The sequence below is a fragment of the Herpailurus yagouaroundi genome, unplaced genomic scaffold (assembly GCF_014898765.1).
Source record: "Herpailurus yagouaroundi ecotype Mexico unplaced genomic scaffold, PumYag 162, whole genome shotgun sequence".
In the NCBI taxonomy this organism is placed as follows: domain Eukaryota; kingdom Metazoa; phylum Chordata; class Mammalia; order Carnivora; family Felidae; genus Herpailurus; species Herpailurus yagouaroundi.
Window position 1 is genome coordinate 13,448,128 of NW_024412403.1, and position 19,482 is coordinate 13,467,609.

At 37.0% G+C, this 19,482-nt stretch overlaps 1 protein-coding gene across 3 annotated transcripts in view; it reads left to right on the forward strand.

Moving 5' to 3' along the window:
- The window catches only part of SCAF4 (SR-related CTD associated factor 4), a 65,263-nt gene that overhangs the window by 27,500 nt on the left and 18,281 nt on the right, over window positions 1-19,482 (forward strand). The window contains exons 5-19 of one of the 3 annotated variants that reach the window (XM_040484067.1): window positions 280-415; window positions 723-862; window positions 1,474-1,650; window positions 6,942-7,141; window positions 7,789-7,897; window positions 9,503-9,667; window positions 10,184-10,269; window positions 10,970-11,160; window positions 12,775-12,875; window positions 13,319-13,432; window positions 14,182-14,338; window positions 15,775-15,932; window positions 17,621-17,786; window positions 17,874-17,960; window positions 18,116-18,307. In XM_040484067.1, coding sequence (XP_040340001.1) covers window positions 280-415; window positions 723-862; window positions 1,474-1,650; window positions 6,942-7,141; window positions 7,789-7,897; window positions 9,503-9,667; window positions 10,184-10,269; window positions 10,970-11,160; window positions 12,775-12,875; window positions 13,319-13,432; window positions 14,182-14,338; window positions 15,775-15,932; window positions 17,621-17,786; window positions 17,874-17,960; window positions 18,116-18,307 — 2,179 coding nt within the window. The remainder of the gene's footprint in view (window positions 1-279; window positions 416-722; window positions 863-1,473; window positions 1,651-6,941; window positions 7,142-7,788; window positions 7,898-9,502; window positions 9,668-10,183; window positions 10,270-10,969; window positions 11,161-12,774; window positions 12,876-13,318; window positions 13,433-14,181; window positions 14,339-15,774; window positions 15,933-17,620; window positions 17,787-17,873; window positions 17,961-18,115; window positions 18,308-19,482) is intronic. The other 2 variants (XM_040484069.1, XM_040484068.1) reach the window with 2 other exon arrangements.

A 19,482-nucleotide genomic window follows, 5' to 3' on the forward strand; every position in this document is an offset into this window, starting at 1 on the left:
GAAAATTTCAAATACATTTTTTATTATTATTTGGATTATCCAGGTTATATTTCTTTTCTGATTCTCCCCCCCCCTTTTTTTCCCCTTCTTTGTTTTTTACTTTATCAGAGTAGTTTTTAACCAGGTTGTAATTCTGAAGATAACTTTTTTTTTCTGTTTGTGAAATAGATTTAGTACAGAAATACTAGCCTTGGGATTTTTTGTTTTTTTTAGTAAGACGTATAATACATTATTTATGCAAATATTTATCGTATATTCATGTTTTGTTACACATAACAGAGTAAAATAGTTCGCGTGCTGAACCTTTGGCAAAAAAATGGAGTATTCAAAATTGAAATTATTCAGCCTCTTTTGGACATGGCAGCAGGAACTAGTAATGCCGCTCCAGTACCAGAAAATGTTACTAATAATGAAGGTATGGTCAAATATATCTGTGAGCTTAGAAAATGTTACAACCTTTTCTGCATGTGAAGTTTGAAGTCTGTTTGTACTGGTGGAATTTTTCCATAAAAAAGAAATTGGAAGTTATGGTTTACTTTCCATAATTGTTATTTCTAGTAAAAATATGCTCTTTCAGTATTTGCTGTAGTACCACGATCTGTGTTTTTACTATATATTAAAATGAATGGAATGTTGTTATAGTAAAAAAGCTTAATGGAGCTCAAAAAGGAAAATGTGTAGATTAAAGTTTTTGTAGGTCTTAATGACCTTTTCTTTTTTAGGCTCACCTCCACCTCCAGTTAAAGTTTCTTCTGAACCCCCCCAAGCCACTACAAACTCTGTACCATCTGTACCACAGTTGCCTAGCTCTGATGCTTTTGCTGCTGTGGCCCAACTGTTTCAGACAACTCAAGGTCAACAGGTAAACTACCTGTCTGGAGATTAAATTCCTTGCAGTTAGGTACTATTGTCAGTTTTGATTTTCCTTTCCTAACTAATGAGGACATTCAAGGGAGGAAATATTTCTACTTTTCACTTGGAAAAGCCTTCAGTAGGAAGGTAATGGAATAGGGATAAATAGAGAAGATGTGGGAAAGGTGAAAAATAAGGGAGCCACATACTGAGAAATGGCAATACCTCTTTGAAGAGAACCTCAGAACTGCTGACTGGTTGGTATTGTTGCTCATAATTGTAGCATTTCCAATTAACTTCAAAATTATTTGGATTGGAGGTAAATTTTACATTTTTCTAGAAAACGTTTATTTACCTTGTTTACAGTTCAATGTATTTTCTCTTTTTGACCATCATTTTCTGCCTTTGGGGTGTCAGCATATATTTTTAACCTTAAGTGACCCCAATCCCTGATATTTACAACAGACTTAACCATTACTAAAAGGTGTTTTCTTTTTCCAGTTTACTTTGTGCCTACGCTATTTTGAGTCACCTTTAAGAATTTTTTTTCTCCAGTAAATTAACTTTTGATACTATGATTATACTTTGCTATGTGGTTTATCAGTTTTCCCATTTTTTAAGCTTCAGCAGATCCTTCAGACTTTTCAGCAACCTCCAAAACCACAGTCTCCCGCCATTGACAATGCTGTGATGGCGCAGGTCCAGGCTATCACGGCTCAGTTAAAGACGGCTCCTGCACAGCCACCTGAACAAAAAGCTGCTTTCCCCCCGCCTGAGCAAAAAACTGCATTTGACAAGGTAGGCTTCACTCAGTAACCCACCTTAACTGTTTAGACCACTCAATTTGGAATGTGGAAGTTACTTCTTCTCTACTTTCTCTCTAGATTGTTCATTTTGTTTTTTGGTTGGAGGAATTTTCCCCCTCAATATCAAAACATTGATTATTTTTCCTGGTTATAAATGTAATATATACTCATTACAAAAATTTCCAGTAAAAAGGAAATGGAAAAGAAAACAGGAAAGCTTTCACCGTTAACCCCCATACTTGGGAGATAACTACTCTTTTCCGAACTAATTTCCCATGGATATATTTTTCTTTATTGGTCATAATATGTTTGTATGTCACAATAGGTAATATTATAAATGTTATAAATATAAATTATAAATATTATAAAGAAAATATATACAGTTTTTAACTTGCTTGTTTTTATCTTAATCTTATTTCTTTGTTGTTAAGGTTAGTAGATTTAGTTCTACATTTTTACTGAGTGCTTATTAGGGATATTCTATTACATCTGTGTGTCACAGTTTAGCCATTCCTCTATTGGTAGACAATTAAGTTACCTTGTGCTTTTTGCTGTTAAAACTTAGTTACAATATGTATAACTTGAGAGTTTTGTTCAGTGTCTTCCAACTTTGTTGGCCATAGGCATGTTTAAGGAGCTGAGCTAGTAAGGGCATAGATGTGCTGAATTTGCACAGCTTAGAGCTTCCCATTGAAATGTTAACTCAAGCAACTCTATCTTAGCTGTTTTATGTCTTGTGTATTTATTGGGTTTATGACTATATAAACTTTGATTTCATCTTACAGGTCTCACTGCAAAAGCAAAAATATTTGAAAACCCTAGAACGAAGTGATAATTTTTAGTTTAATCATCTCTAAAATTTTTTATTCTTTCCAGATTTTAATTTTAAGATATAATAACTTTATTGCTGGTAGTCCAAATAAAAAATACATTTTGGGGGTGCCTGGGTGGCTCAGTTGATTAAGTGTCCGACTCAATCTTAGCTCATGTCTTGATCTCAGAATTGTGGGTTCAAGTCCTGCATTGGGCTCTGCACTGGGCATGAAGCCCACTTAAACAAAAAAGAATGCATTTGGTATATACTGGTTGTCATTATATCTTAGTGATTTATGAACAACTACTGATTAAAAGAAGTTTGAATAGTGGCACCTGGGTGGCTCAGTCAGTTAAGCATCCACTTCTTAATTTTGGCTCAGGTCATGATCTCATGGTTCAGGAGTCTGAGCCCCGCATTGGGCTCTTCACTGGCAGAGTGGAGCCTGCTTGGGATTCTTTCTTTCTCTCTGCCCTTCCCCTGCTCGTACACGCTCTCTCTCAAAACAAATAACATACATAAGTAGAAAAGGAATACATGCTAATAGGGAAGAAAAATTGCAAACAGGAAGTTCTAAAGTAAAAGGGGAAGCAATTCTCTGCTTTGAACAGATTTGTGTTTGCTCTTTCAGAGTTTAGGAAAACTCTCCCCGCTTGGATTTTTTTTTTTTTTTAATATTTTGGTAGTTTTATATTTTTGTTTTCTATGTTTGTCTCTTCATTCCATCTGGAACCTAGTTTAGAATATGGTTCAAGACAGTTAAATCTCGAATTTTTTGGAAATAGCCAATTCTCCCTCACCATTTTTGTCATACACTGAATTCCGAATTCTCATTTGTTTCTGTGTCTATTTGTGGACATTAGGATTCTGTTGTGCACAGCTAATACGTTTATTTCTGTTATCATAACAATTTAAATACTTGCAGCTTCTATACTATATTCTGTATCTCATTTCCAAGTATCACACACACACACACGCACCCCGCTCTGCTTCTTTTTCAGACTTTCTTTGGCATATGTATTAATCTGTATTCTCCAGGGGAAAATACTGCTTACACACACAGAGGGAAAGGGGAGAAAGAGAGATTGGTTGATTTTTAAGAAATTATTTGACTCAGTTGTGGAGGCTGGCAAATTTGAAATTTGTAGGGCAGAAGGCAGGCTGGAAATTTATTAGGTAAGAGTTAATGTTACAGTTTTGCGTCTGAATTCTACAGATCAAGTTTTCTATGTTGCTGTCTTGGGAATTCCTTGTTCAAGAAACCTAAGTTCTTACTCTTAAGGGCTTCAACTGAGTGGTTGAGGCCCACCCACATTATGGAGGGTATTTCTTTATTCAAGTGCTATTAATTGTTAATCACATTTTTAAAAGACCTTCACAGGAACATCTAGATGAATATTTGACCAAACAACTGGGCACCCTGACCTAGTCAAATTGGTACAGTTAACCATCACAGCATACTTTTTCAAGATGAACATGGGGCGCCTGGGTGGCTCAGTCGGTTAAGCGTCCGACTTCAGCTCAGGTCATGACCTCACGGTTTGTGAGTTCGAGCCCTGTGTTGGGCTCTGTGCTGACAGCTCAGGGCCTGGAGCCTGCTTTGGATTCTGTGTCTCCTTCTCTCTCTGCCCTTCCCCTGCTCATGATCTGTCTCTCTCTGTCTCAAAAATAAATAAGATATTTTTTTAAAAACTCTTAAAAAAAAAAAGATGAAATTTAGCATAAATTTTAAAATGTATTAATTTAAGAAGTGCCAAGAGCTTCTTATGCTGCATCTCTATTGACATCATTTTTCATTTAAGTCTTATTCAATTATTGCTTCATTTATTCTTAAGGTATTTAGTCCTTTTTCATGTTTGTTTCTTTTAAGTGGTCGTGTTATTAAACACTTAGTTTTCTAATAGGTTCTCTGAGATTTCTGGGTAGCTACTAAATTTGACTTTTCCTCTTCAACATCTATGCCTGTTTCTTTTTCTTACTGTATTGGGGGCTAGGACTTCGAAAAAAAATGTTGAATAACAGTAATGCTAATGGAGTCCTTATTTTTTTGTTGTTAATTTGAATTGTAATTCCTCTAGTGTTTCACCCCAAGTAGTTGGTTGGTCAGTGTTTATTAGTTGCATGAAGTTTAGAAAAAGAAATTCTGTGCTTTTCCTTTGACTAAAAGGTCTGTTTTAAGCTAGTAGAACAGCTTGACTGGGAATGATTTATTTCAGGTGCTTCATGGATCTTCAGTTTCCTAAAAAGCAACAAAAAAATGCCTTTTTGGATAGATTTCAGTTTAATTTTTTAATTGCTTCAAATCTTCTTCCAAAGCATTAGGTATAGATCTTAAAACTTTAAAGAACATATCTATATGTGAGGGGTGCTAGGCATCCAGCTCATGGTTTTGGCTCAAGTTATGATCTCATGGTTCGTGAGATCAAGTCCCGAGTTGGGCTCCGTGCTGACAGCGAGGAGCCTGCTTGCGACTTTCTCTCCCTGTCTCTGCTCCTCTCCCTGCTCACTCGAGCATATGTGCTCACTCTCTCTTTCTCTGAATAAACTTGAAAAGAACATATCTGTGTGTGTGATAAATGGCAAGGACCATGGGTTTTGTTTTTCGTAGACAGTTTAGACCTTAGTTTTAATTTTGACTCCTATTATTGATACTGACTCTGTCTTGGTACTTAGTCCCTTAAATATTCAGTATGCAGCACTGCAAAATAGTGATGGTAATACCTACACTTTACTATTGCTGTGGGGGTTAAACATACTAATGTGTGTGAAACAGCATAGTGTCCTGGTCATAATTAGATTGCTCAATATAATAAGAACTTTTAATGACATGGCCTAGCATTACAAAGAAACACAGTGTTGTCCAAGAAGGGGACTTCCCATCCTAATTTAGAAATCTGTTGTGCAATAAAGTAGAACCATTATTTTTAGGCAGAACTGGCATGAAACAACTCAGATTTAAGAATTTGAAGTTGAAAATCCATGACAAGAATGGACACAGCTTGAGGGGAAAGTCTACTTGTTGAATGCCAGAGACTGAGAACTTTGAAGTCAAAAGAACAGTTCCACATCCCAGTTCTTCCATTCGCCGACTGTGCAGTCTTAGTAATGATTCTTAATCCCCTATACCTTAGATTCCTTGTCTATAAAAAGAAGAAACTGTACCCAAATTATGTCTACATTGCAGGCTTCTTGTGATGTCATGAAGTATCATGTAGATAGTAAGACACAGTAGATAGTAATAGAATTAGTAGTAGGTGTTTGTGGTGTTACCTTCCTTTCTGAACGGATGTAATCATTTTTTTTTTTTTAATGTTTATTCATTTGTTTTGAAAGAGGAAGAGAGAAACCCAGGCAGGCTCTGCATTGTCAATGCTGAGCCCGATGCTGGCTCAGTCTCATGAATCCTGAGATCATGTCCTGAGCCGAAATCAAGAGTTGTATGCTTAACTGACTAAGCCACCCAGATGCCCTCGTAATCTTATTTTTAAATGCCTCTTCTTCTAGACATGATCTTGTGAAGTGCTGGGGTTCTTACCTTTCTTCTTTTTTTAATGTTTCTGGTAATCTGATATGTGCTGTGAAGTTTTAAGGAAGAAGCTAGTGCCTAGGTAGTAAGTTCTTCATGGCCCTGTCTATACCATTCTCTTTTTTTCTTTGTCATATTAGTATGTTCTTATGCAAGCAGTACGTGGACATTTTTTATAGGCATTTACAGTCATTTGATAAGACAGTCTTGGTACATTTTACAGTTAATTGAAAACGTACACCCATTTTCTTTCTTTCTTTTTTTTTTTTTCTAAGTTTATTTATATTGAGAGAGCACATACAGGTTGGGGAGGGGCAGAGAGAGAGAGGGAGAGAGATAATCCCAAGCAGCTTTGCACTGACACAGGGCTCGATCTCACGAATGGTGATATCATGACATGAGCCAAAATCAAGGGGACACTTAACCGACTGAGCCACCCAGGTGCCCCTGTACACCCATTTTCATGTGTGCCAAGTTCCAAAAGTTTTTGGTCTGTGAAAGAGCATATTTTAATAAAATATTTATAGTGCTAAGTTAACTATAAAATAAGCATATAGAAAATAATCCGAAGAAAACACTGCATTTAAGTTGAGGAAGAAAAGCAGAATGAAAAATTGTCTTTTTCAGATGGGATTTGTATGGAAATTATCTGTAAACCAAGGTCCTAAGGGGCCAGTGGGAACGTGAGATTGTACATGACAACACAGTAGCATCATAGATGATAGTAAACATCTGTTGTTTTTATAAAGTCTTCTGTGCGGTGTATCCCAATCTCAATTTTAAAACGGAATATGGAGGGCGCCTGGCTGGCTCAGCCAGTAGAGCATGCAACTCTTGATCTTAGGGTTGGGAGTTCAAGCCCCATGTTGAGGATAGAGCTGATTTTTAGAAAATAAACAAAAATATTAAAAAATAAAATGGAATATTGGCATCCATATTCCAGAAGCTTCTTGATAGATTTGATTATGATGATGAGCCAGAAGCTGTGGAAGAATCAAAGAAAGAAGATGCTGCTGCCGCCGCAGCCGCCGCCGCCGCCGCCGCCGCCGCCGTCGTCACGGCACCTGCTGTGGCTGTTGCACCAGCACCTGCTGCTGCCACACCGGCTGCCACGCCTGCCGCTTCCCCTCCTCAGGCACCCTTGTAAGTGTCTTTTTTTCTGTTCCACAGGGGATTCAGTGGGAAACATGATGCAAGTAGAGTTGGCCTTTGCACAGCGTGGCATTGAGGTGATGACCCACGCACAGTCAAAAATCCGTGGTAGAACTTTGCCTCCCCCAAAACTTATATAGCCTACTGTTGACCGGAAGCCTAACCGGTAACATGAACAGTTGAGTAACGCATATTTTGTATGTTGTATGTATTACGTACTGTGTTCTTCCAGTAAAGTAAGCTAAAAAAAAGACAACGTTAAAATCATAAGGAAAATATGTTTACGGTACTGCACTGTCGACAAAAAAATCTGTGAATAAGTGGACTCACACAGTTAAAGGTGATGTTGTTCAAGGGTCAGCTATAACTTTAGTAACAAAATCATTTTTCATATAGTTTTTTAAAATTATATTTTGGGTTTTCTCTTGGGAGGAGATCCTATCAGATTTACAGTTAAAAATGGCTTTTATGTTGGGAATAATGCTGAGTATATAAATTAATGTGGGCAAGTACCTGATTCGGTAAGATGTTGATTATTGATGACTCCCGAGCAACATTCGTAATGTCTCTGTAGTATAAATGTGGCTAAGAATCTTACGTGTTTTTGAACGGATAAAAGATAACTCATCTTTTTTTAGTGGGTTTCCTGGAGATGGCATGCAGCAGCCAGCATATACACAACATCAAAACATGGATCAGTTTCAGCCTCGAATGATGACAATACAGCAGGATCCAGTGCACCATCAGGTACAGCTGAGTTTTAATAAGTGAAGATCTGTTCATTAGAGCATATGGATTGTGTTTCACAGACCACTATTTAGCTGTGTGTTTGGCTTCGTAGTACTGCAGCTGCAGTCAAAGCCGATGAGCATGTAATTGAGTTATTTTTTTAAAACTTTAATTAAAACAAGGATGCTAAATACTACATCCTTATATATTTTAATAGTAAGTATTTTTTGTTAAAATCGTTTAGGGCGAGATTATGGCTCTGTTTCAGGGAGTTAACCTGCTTAGTTGTATGCTTCTCCCTCGTGAGGAACCTCTTTTGGGGTAAATGTTAAGATGCTTTAGAGGGTTTTCAGCTCTCACATTCAGAAGTATAGTGTGAAATCTGCAGTCAAGGGAGCATAGCACACTGGAGAATTGGAAGAAGTTAGGTAGAGATTTATTTGTTCATTGGGTTTATTTTAGTAAATCCTCTATTCAGAATTTCCTAAACTTGACTACGCCGCTAAATTATAGGTGTCGGGATCCAGGCTAAAGCCAATCTAGAGAATCTCTATATTTTTTTTAATTGTATACTACTTTGTAGCCTTATTTAGAAAGGGCTCTAAGAAATTTCTTCAGAGGATATTCATTTTCTTATGTACATTGTGTTTGGTCCATTCTATAATTCGGTAATATGAAAATGATACTATGATTTTGATGACTTATTGATGAATGAGGTTTGAGAAGTTTTTTATAAGCCTATTTAAAATCTGAAGAAAACCTGGTGCACTTATTTCCAAATGTTCCAATTAACAGTTACTGAAAATTTAAATTAGAAGGAATACTTCTTTGTGACAATTACAATTATACTTTTAATTTTGTTGGTATTGGACCAGCACATGCAGAAATATGTTACGTTGTGGCTTATTCGCATTATTATTATGATATTTTAAGCCCAAAAAGTAGGCATGTTAGTTGAAACATCCCTTGGAGTAAATTTTTAAAAAGTGAACCTGTATACATCATTGCTGTAGCCACTCCCCCTCCCAGAAGGCTTAGTTAATTGCCTTTGAGGTTGAAGGGAGATAGTTTGCAATACAGTACCTCTCTGATTTTTAAGTTTAGTCTGTCACTATTGTTCCTCATATAAATGAAATCACGTCTTTAAATCTATAAAGTCAAACCTTTTTATAATTTTTAAATGAGTTATAGGATTTTTGACCTATATACTTGGATATGTAACAGTTCTTCAGGTAAATATTATACCTATGGAAATTGTTAATCATTGCATCTCACTACAGTTTTCCCTTGATGAAAATTATTGAAGATGTTTTAGGTTTTTTTTTTTTAATGTTTATTTATTTTGAGAGTGCACACACAAGTTGGGGAGAGGCAGAGAGAGAGGGAATCACAAGCAGGCTTTGTATTGTCAGCACAGAGCCAGACACGGGGCTTGAAACCATGAACCCACGAACCAGGAGATCATGACCTGAGCCGACATCAAGAGTCGAACGTGCAAGCAATTGAGCCACCAAAGCACCCCGAAGATATTTTAGTTGTATATCAAGTAACTAAGGACTTTCTTAATTATTTTTGGTAGCTGTTATTTAAAATCTACTCATATGCTTTCTTTAAATTCAAAAGGTTCCACTTCCTCCTAATGGACAGATGCCAGGTTTTGGCCTTCTTCCTACACCTCCATTTCCTCCCATGGCTCAGTCTGTGATTCCTCCAACTCCACCCGTGCAGCAGCCTTTCCAAGCTTCTTTTCAGGCTCAAAATGAACCACTTACACAGAAGACACATCAGGTAAAACTGTATTCTCAGATTGATGATCTTTTTGGTTGCTTCAGCTTATGTGCAGATTCCTGCCTGTTTGCTTGTTATCTTCATTTTTGAATGTGGAGAAAGACTTTGTTGGGCACATATTAACCCTCTCTGTGCCTAAAGTTTTTCATCTGGAAAGTGGACATAGTAATACCAATTTCCATAGGATTCTGTGAGGATCGAGATAGAATGTAGAATACTTAATCATTGCCTAGTTTACTGCTGTAGTCAGTGGTTTATTAAAACAGTATATGACTTATACAAATTTCCAGACGTGTTTGTTTCTTCTAATCTTGTAAACCATATGAAATTTTTTCCCTGCTGATGGACAGTCATTATTAAACTAGTAATGTGATGTCAAGTAACCAGAATAAATCTATTTCAGGGCAAGAGAAATTTTGTAAGTTAGCAATTTTTAGATTTTGTCTTCTTGTCTTTACAATTTCCACTTTTCTCATTTAATGATGGGTGGTTGTTTTTGGTTTTGGTTTTTTAAAGGAAATGGAAGTAGAACAACCTTGTATCCAAGAGGTTAAGCGACACATGTCTGATAACAGAAAGTCAAGATCTAGGTCAGCATCCAGGTAATTGATAGAAAATGTTTTTCCAATCCTGTATGTCTTAGGAGACTAATTAAAATCAAACTGGATTATTTTTAGATATGCAGTGTTAATAAAATAACATTTGGTATATTTGTATGTCTGTATGTGTAGAATGGGGGCAGAGGCAGTAATAAAAAAAAAAAAAACAACTAAGGTTGGTCATCTCACCCATGCTTTTCCCCTTGAGTTGCTGTAATCGCTGCATACAGCTATACATAGAATGATAAGAATTATGTATTCACAGTTCCTTCACAAGTTTATTACAGACTGACAAAAATGGGAAGATAATAAGTAATACTATAATCAGGTAACATTTTTAATTGCTGCAGAAAAGAAGTTAACTGAGAAGATAGATATCAATAGTAGAAGTGTATCCCAATGATGACAGCTTCTAACACTACCAGTATGTAATTCAGTCTAGTACCGAATTATCGAAGATGAGAGATACTTTTATATGCTAGTAACCTTATTTATCTCATTTTAAGTATATGCATGCTTTCTAACTTTCAACATATTAAAAATGTTTAAAATGAATTCCCTGCTCCTGAATTATTACATATCCAAACATTAAACTATCTAGTTTTATATATATATGTATTTTTTTTCCAGATTAACACCTGCTTACCTTTTTTGTGTTTTTTTTCTCATGTTCTACTCATTCTCTCCCTCATGAAAATGTTAGGTCACCAAAAAGAAGGCGATCTCGATCTGGCTCTAGATCGCGAAGGTCCCGTCATCGACGTTCTCGTTCTCGGTCCAGAGATCGACGCCGACATTCGCCTAGATCTCGGTCCCAAGAAAGGCGAGATCGAGAAAAAGAAAGAGAACGCCGACAAAAAGGCCTTCCTCAAATCAAACCAGAAACTGCAAGTGGTAAATTAAACTTCTTGCATTATTTTTTTTTTGTGTCCTGGGTTTAAAATGTTTTCTAACTGATAGCAAAATACTATTTTATCGTATCTTGTTTGTGTTTTGGTGTATACCCTTGAGTTTGCTTTGATATGTTAAGCCAGCTATAAAGCAGCAAATAGGGAGTGAACCAAACTAATAGTGATGAGGAATAAAATAATAGCATGTTTTGGGGCGCCTGGGTGGCTCTGTCGGTTGAGCGTCCGACTTCGGCTCAGGTCATGATCTCGCGGTCCGTGAGTTCAAGCCCCGCGTCGGGCTCTGTGCTGACCGCTTAGAGCCTGGAGCCTGTTTCAGATTCTGTGTCTCCCTCTCTCTGACCCTCCCCCGTTCATGCTCTGTCACTCTCTGTCTCAAAAATAAATAAACATAGGGGCGCCTGGGTGGCGCAGTCGGTTAAGCGGCCGACTTCAGCCAGGTCACGATCTCGCGGTCCGGGAGTTCGAGCCCCGCGTCAGGCTCTGGGCTGATGGCTCGGAGCCTGGAGCCTGTTTCCGATTCTGTGTCTCCCTCTCTCTCTGCCCCTCCCCCGTTCATGCTCTGTCTCTCTCTGTCCCCCAAAAAAATAAATAAACGTTGAAAAAAAAAATTTAAAAAAAAAAATAAATAAATAAATAAATAAACATAAAAAAAAAAATTAAAAAAAAAATAATAGCATGTTTTTAATGTATGGAATAGAAAGCAATTAACTAGCTCTCCTGTACATAATAGCAAGGTTCTCCTTTTTTTCCAGATTAACTAATAACCTCTTTTATAAAGATACAGTTTTACAGACTATATTATCTCCTGAATTTCATTATGTATTTAGAATATGTTTAATATGGTATGCTAGACACATTTTTTTTTTAATTTTTTTTAATGTTTCTTTATTTTTGAGAGAGAGAGGGAGAGACAGAGCATGAGCATGGGAGGGGCAGAGGGAGGGAGACACAGAATTCAAAACAGGCTCCAGGCTCCAAGCTATCAGCACAGAACCCGACATGGGGCCTGAACTCAGAAACTGTGAGATCATGACCTGAGTCAGAGTCGGATGCTCAACCGACTGAGCCACCTGGGCATCCCTAGACACGTTCTTGGTACAAGTTTGCAGTTATTATTGAAATTTTAATTTATAATACAAATAGGGCATATGTAAAACTTCTGATTCTATAAGATTACGTAGAACACAGCATAAGAGAAAAACCATCGTGTACACTCGATGGTCAGAAAGGGACAACTGTAGCAATGGACAGAAGCACTAGACTGGTTGTTGATCAAGAGAGCTGGGATCGGGTCTTCTCATGGCCTTGGGCAGGTTATTTTGTCTCTGGCCTGTTTTCATAGATGAAATCTTTAGATCTGTCCACAAAACGGACAGAATTTTTCAACTCTTATGTTATTCACCATCCTACTCCCATTTCTGGAAGTACTACCACAATTTTCTAGAGTTTTTTTAGATGTATATAGGATTTGCTACTTAGCCTTATGATATCCTGTAACTTGTGCATTTTTTCTATAATGATTTTTTTCACTGTAGAAAAGTACAGTGCTGCCCATTATCAAATGTGTATATTTTTATGATTATAATTTTATTTCAAGTTTGTAGCACTACACTCTGGGTGGGACAGCTGGACAAACGGACTACTCAGCAAGATGTTGCAAGTCTCTTAGAAGAGTTTGGTCCAATTGAATCAATTAATGTGAGTGTTTATGTTTAATGTAGTGACAGTGGATGGGTGTGATTAATGCCATTTTATAAAATTAAGGACTTGAGGCCCAAGTTAAAATTTGCCCAGCTTTGTAGTAGATGTGGCTAGAGTATAAGTGTTGAGTCCATGTTTAGCATCCTCTCATTTATTTAACCACATTTCTTGGACAACCAAGTTTAATTTAAAACCTTTCTCTAGAAAAATCTGTGTTAATAAAACTTGGAGAACCATAGATTTATTAAAAGTCGATAGTTGAGACCAAACTTGAATTTGCCGATTTATAACAAGTTAATCTCAGATTATAGAATCCTGGCTTCGTGGGTAGGTAATGGGCAGGGGAGTTGGGGTTGTTGGAACTAGTTATTTAGTATTTATTTTCTCTTGTTGCTCTTTGATTTTATTATATTTTGTAATATTAAAATGTTTTGGAGCAGATGATACCTCCCAGAGGTTGTGCCTATATTGTTATGGTTCATAGGCAAGATGCTTATCGCGCCCTGCAGAAACTGAGCCGCGGAAACTATAAAGTGAACCAGAAATCCATAAAGGTACATTTTTATCCCTTGTAATTCATTTTTTAAAAACTTAACACAGAATATTACTTGGCTTTTTAAAAACTTATTTTGGACACTAAGGCATTTCATGTATATCTATTTAAGAGGTTGTATCTCCTAAAAGTTAACCTAAAGTTTAAAATCTTTAATTTAACTTAATTTAATTTAAAATGTTAAATGTTTATTTGCAAGATTGTTTTGGATTTTACACATTTTAGTTTTAAAGTTTGCCATCTCATTCTTAGAGTAAACGAAAATATTCAACAGAGATAAAGATAACAGGTACATTGATATTCTTCCCCTAAGGGGCCAGAGTCAGCATTTCCTCAGTTATGTACCCTTGGATGATTGTGGTGCAAAAGGATTTTGTCTAATCTTAAATAATTTCAAAGTACCCAAGACTTTGGAAAGTGGTCCCCAGTATGCTGGGCTATGCAGGAAACCTCAGCCTTTCCCCAATAAACATTATTTTCCTTTTCTCTTTTATGTTTTATGTCAGTAGATTGGGGAGTGAATGGTTGGAGGAGTGGATAAGGAGGTGATGCCAGTTAAATTTCCACCAGGACAAAGTAGGAGAAAAGGTTAACCAATTAACTAGCATCGAAGGGAGATCCAGGGATAGGTCAGATTGCTCCCTTGTTGCCCAAATCTGAGTGATTAGAAATGTGAGGAACGGTTAATTCTCAAAACTGACGTTTTTTCCCTGTGCTTTTTTTTTTGTATTTTAACTAATGGTGATATAGATTGCCTGGGCTTTAAACAAAGGAATAAAGGCAGATTATAAGCAGTATTGGGATGTAGAACTGGGAGTTACTTATATTCCATGGGACAAAGTCAAGCCTGAAGAACTGGAGAGTTTTTGTGAAGGAGGAATGTTGGACAGTGATACACTTAATCCAGGTAACACAGTATTTAATTTCTTTTAAAATTGATCTGTTTTCTTGATAAGGCATGTGAAAAATGTTTATTCTTTGCTGTAGGGATTTTTGAGATTTTTCAAGTACCCACTATGTGCCATTCTCTCCATTAAAAATTGAGGAAACCATGGTGAATAAGACAGATGTGGTCTTTGCCCTTAATGCAACTCATATTTAGTGGGATAGATTCAGACATAAGTGAAATAATACTGATTGTGGAGTTAATCATTAATTTCAGTATTAAGTAGATCTTAAATAGAATTTTTTGCTGTGAAAAACCTAGCAGATCCAAATGAGTCTTAAACTGAACATTACTGGTATTGTTTTCATCCAGTGTTTCATAATAATTTCTTTGAAAGCATTTAAATGTCCAGAGAAACAATTGAAAGTAAACATATAAGGCAAGAAGGTAGTTACCTGTGGCATGAATATTAAAAATCCAGATTGACAGTAGGATTACAGTGGGGAAAATAGCAGCATGTGAGGGCATGACCTGGAGACTGATAGATAGCTGGACAAGGAGTGCAGGGTGGTGTGCCAAAATAAAACAAGCGACTAAAGGAGTTTCAAGCAAGCAGAGTTGGTTTGAGAGCCAAAAAGAGGTGGAACGATGTTGAGCCATTCCCATACCTTGACTTCTTTCCCCACAGTGCGTGATGCCTTCACTTAAGGGGAGAGCTAGGTTGGAACTCCTGGGTGGCACAGTCAGTTAAGTGTCCGACTCTTGTCTTCAGCTCAGGTCATGATCTTATGGTTTTTGTGAGTTCCAGCCCCCCGAGTCTGGTTTCTGTGATGACAGTGCAGAGCCTGCTTGAGATTCTCTTTCTGCCCCTCCCCTGTTTGCTCTCTGTCTTGCTCTCTCTTTCTGTCTCTCTCAAATAAACTTCTTTTAAAAAGGGCAGGTAGAGCTAGGTTTCCATTCACGCAATAGGTATTAGGGGTCTACTGTGTGCCAAACATTTTGTCACAGGCTCTGGTCAGGGTGCAGAGAGTCTTGCTCCTCCCTCCGGGGATCTTTAATCCAGACAACACACCATCATGGTTAAGAACATAGACCTTGGAGCCAGATGTGTGTATGTTGAATCCCATGTCTGCCACTTGTTAGTATGTGACCTTGTTTTCCTCAGTTTCCAAATTCTTTTCCTCACTTATAAAATGGGAATGATCATGGGACCTACTTCTAGATGGTTATGAGAATTCATTGGATTAATATATATATAAAATGCTTCGAACTGTGTCTGACACACAATAAGCATTCTTTTGCGTGTTATTGTTCATTCATTTAAATAATATAAGATTAGCATAAGCATTTCTTTAGTAAATCAGACTGCTGATTTTTTTATATAATCATTTAAAAATTCTACATTTAAAGTTATAAAAAATTGTCAATTTTTATTGTTAAATTTCTTTAACTCATAGATTGGAAAGGAATCCCCAAGAAGCATGAAAATGAAGTTGCTCAAAATGGAGGGGCAGAAACCTCACATACAGAACCAGTATCACCTATACCTAAACCTTTACCAGTGCCTGTCCCTCCTATTCCTGTGCCCGCACCTATAACAGTGCCACCTCCACAGGTAAGAACATTTGGGGTGTTATTTAAACTTGTAAGTGTCTGAAAGGTAAACTTTTCTAAATCTTTTTATAGATGTATGTCTAGGTCAGTGTTCAAAGACGTGAACACATAAATGTGCATATTAATAGTATTTTGGTATGTCAGACCTACTGTTTATAAACTAACACATTTTTTCATAAACATCAGTAAAATCAATTCATACCGCCTTACATCTGTCTAGGTTATTTAGTGTCTTTATAATGTTTCAGACTTGAGATGCAAACCTGATGGCATTTCTTGTATTCCGCTTCCCCTTGTTTTCTTTTCTTGAATCTTTATTCTTTGGTGGGGGTTTATGTTCTGAGAGAACTTGGATATCCACCCAACAAGCAGCTGTTTTGAGAGAAAGAGAGTCTCTTAATCTTCTAGTTTGGGCGGTGCTATCATGAAGTTTTTTAACGGATGAGTGAGAGCTATTTAATAAATTGAGTGCTATTTAACACAAAGGTATATTCATAAACCTCTGCTGTGTGGTCAGTGAGTGCATTTATGACGTAGGAGGAGACAAACTGGATTCTGACAGAATGTAGTTTGAATCTCAGCTCAACTGTTTATTCACAGCAATGTGACATTGGGCAGATCACCTACCTAATCTAAGCTTCAGTTTCCTATCTATAAATGCACAAGTTCCCTTTCCTGGCTTTGGCTCCGGTGTTCTTCCTAGGTCAGAGTTGTTTTGAGGATTAAATGAGATCGTGAATGTTAAATACTCAGCATGTTTCCTGTTACATAATAAGAGCTCAATAATGAACAACCGTTTGGTAAAAATTTTAAGTCCTTGACCCACAGTGTTATGATCTGTTAGGTTTTTCTTGTTTTCAGTACCTTTTTCAGTTTCTCACATTAAATCTGAATCAGATAAATCTGAGCTGTCACAAAAGTGGGTTACCTAGCCTCTTGATTTTCCCAGTGTAAGGAGAAAATTACATGCTCTGATACATACTTAGTGGTGACATTTTATAAATAGATTCCCTACATTGACTCGTTATTTGATCTTTTGGACAGGCCCTTCCAGCACAAGTTCTGAATAAGATTCAATGTATATATCACCACTCACTTAAAGAAACCTGACTAATCTGTTAAAATTTTTCAGAGTTTTTTTTTTAATAGCTAACATTTGTAGGGTGTTTATTAAGTGACAGACACTAGCACTTAACATGTATTCCCTCTTTAATCCCTATTACTGTGTGAGGTTGACATTTTTTTCATTTTACAGATTAGTAAACTGAGGTCTAGAGATTGTAAATAGCTTACTCAAGGTCACAAAGCTAGTTAAAAATGGGAAAGGGGCAGGCAGTTTCACCCCAGGACCTGTGATTTTAATCACTGTAAGTTGCCAGGTAGCTTTTCTTAGAGTTGTAGTTATCAAATTTACTAACCTGACCACGGAACATTTTTTAACATATAGGGTATTCTGTCAGAACACCAGTAGATGCTTGTGAGATGCAGTGTGAATTTGCTGTCATAGAGACCAGAAATTTGATGCCTGTCATTTAGAGTAGGTACTAATTACCACCTGTTACTAGATAAATTTACTCACATAATCACAAATTTCGAAATATCTTTTTCAACAAGATCTTCATCTCAACTTACTGTATGGATGGGAGGGTGGCTAGATATGTGGCTTCATTATTCTTCCTTTGTCTTTAGGTCCCACCACATCAGCCGGGTCCTCCTGTAGTTGGTGCTCTCCAGCCACCCACTTTCACGCCTCCCTTGGGCATTCCTCCTCCGGGTTTTGGTCCTGGTGTTCCTCCTCCACCTCCTCCTCCACCATTTTTGCGCCCAGGATTTAATCCGATGCATCTGCCACCAGGTACCGTGAGTTGTTCAAGAAGACATTCTTTTTAGAGCCCAAGATTAGTTGGCACAACATAAGTTGACATTATTTTTCTTATTGTAGGTTTTCTTCCTCCTGGACCCCCACCTCCTATAACTCCACCAGTATCCATTCCTCCTCCTCACACTCCACCAATAAGCATCCCAAACTGTAAGCATGTTTTTCTTTTGTGTTCACTAGTCCTCTTGGAGTTTGGGAGTAGGAGGGGAGAGTGGACCAGTAACAGGGTCTAGAGTGTGGCAAAAGAATGTTGATTGGGGAGATAATTATTCAGCTTCACATGTTGATGTAATTATATTCCTTAGCTACTATCGCTGGTATAAATGAAGACACTACAAAAGACTTATCTATTGGAAATCCCATTCCAACAGTGGTGTCTGGGGCTAGAGGAAACGCCGAGTCTGGTGACAGTGTGAAAATGTATGGCTCTGCTGTGCCACCTGCTGCACCCACGAATCTGCCCACCCCTCCTGTAACGCAGCCTGTTTCACTTCTTGGTAAGTTGATTTTTTTTATATCATTAGTTTTTTTTTCCCCACCCAAGTTAGGTTTTTTTAAAGAACAATGCTAATTTCTTTGAGGAAGATCTTCCTCTTAAATACGTGCACTTGGTCTTTACCAAGAGTAGCCCCAGAGACAGCCTCAAAGATGAAATCATGTTCGTCCTGAATAAAAGTGTGGATTTGTACATCTTAATTTGGTATAGGAAAGTGATTAACCTCTGAGAGAAGGAATTGGTGCAAAGTCCATGACTGATAACAACCCCAGACATTCAGCTTTATAAAGAGATAGGATTTCTTTGACAACAGAATTTTTTCCTGTCTGGACCAATTTTTCTAAAACCCTGGGCTGTGGTAGCATTCTCTGTTGGCTAGCAGAGAACTTCTCTTAGGTACATGTAATAAAATGGCTTTATTGTCTGAATGACATTTGTACAGCCTAGGGTAATGCTTTCTCATTGACCCCTCAGTTTTCTCCTGCTAGTTTTATCTGTTGTACTTTTTACCCACAATTTTACTGCCACGATCAAGGGAAGTGTGATTTAGATTATTTACGTCTTTAAGAGGCTTTACCTTTGCTTGAATTATAAATGATTATTTTATATACACTTGTTATATTTTATACATTTGTTATAGTTATTAATCTATTACATTAATAAATTCCTGTATTTTGAAAGTGGTTTTGCCAAGTATAATTAACACTTGATTCTCCTAATGGGTAGTTAGATTATACTAAGGTATAATCCTTAGTATTATAACATTCTAGTCCTGTGAGCCCATTGTATTTTTCAGAGGTATATGTATATGTACATATGTGCTTTCATAATCTTAGATTTTTTTTTTTAGGAGAGAGCACATAGTTGCCTCTGAGATGTAGGACTATGGGACATTAGGACTATAGGACATTAGTTTGTGATGTAGGACTTCTACTTTTCACTTAAACCTTTCAGTGCTGTTGGAAATTTTTACTTTGTGCATATACTATATTTATAATAAAAATCAATTTGTTTTTAAATGGCATGCTGTCTTCTGCCCTCTCTGAGACTGAGCTTAGTCCGATAATAAACTTGATTTTTATTTCCTTTAGTACGCAGACTGGGTAATGGTGAAAGAGGATTAGGGATTAAAATTTGTCACCAGTAATGTAGCAATAGTTATCATAATGATGGAAA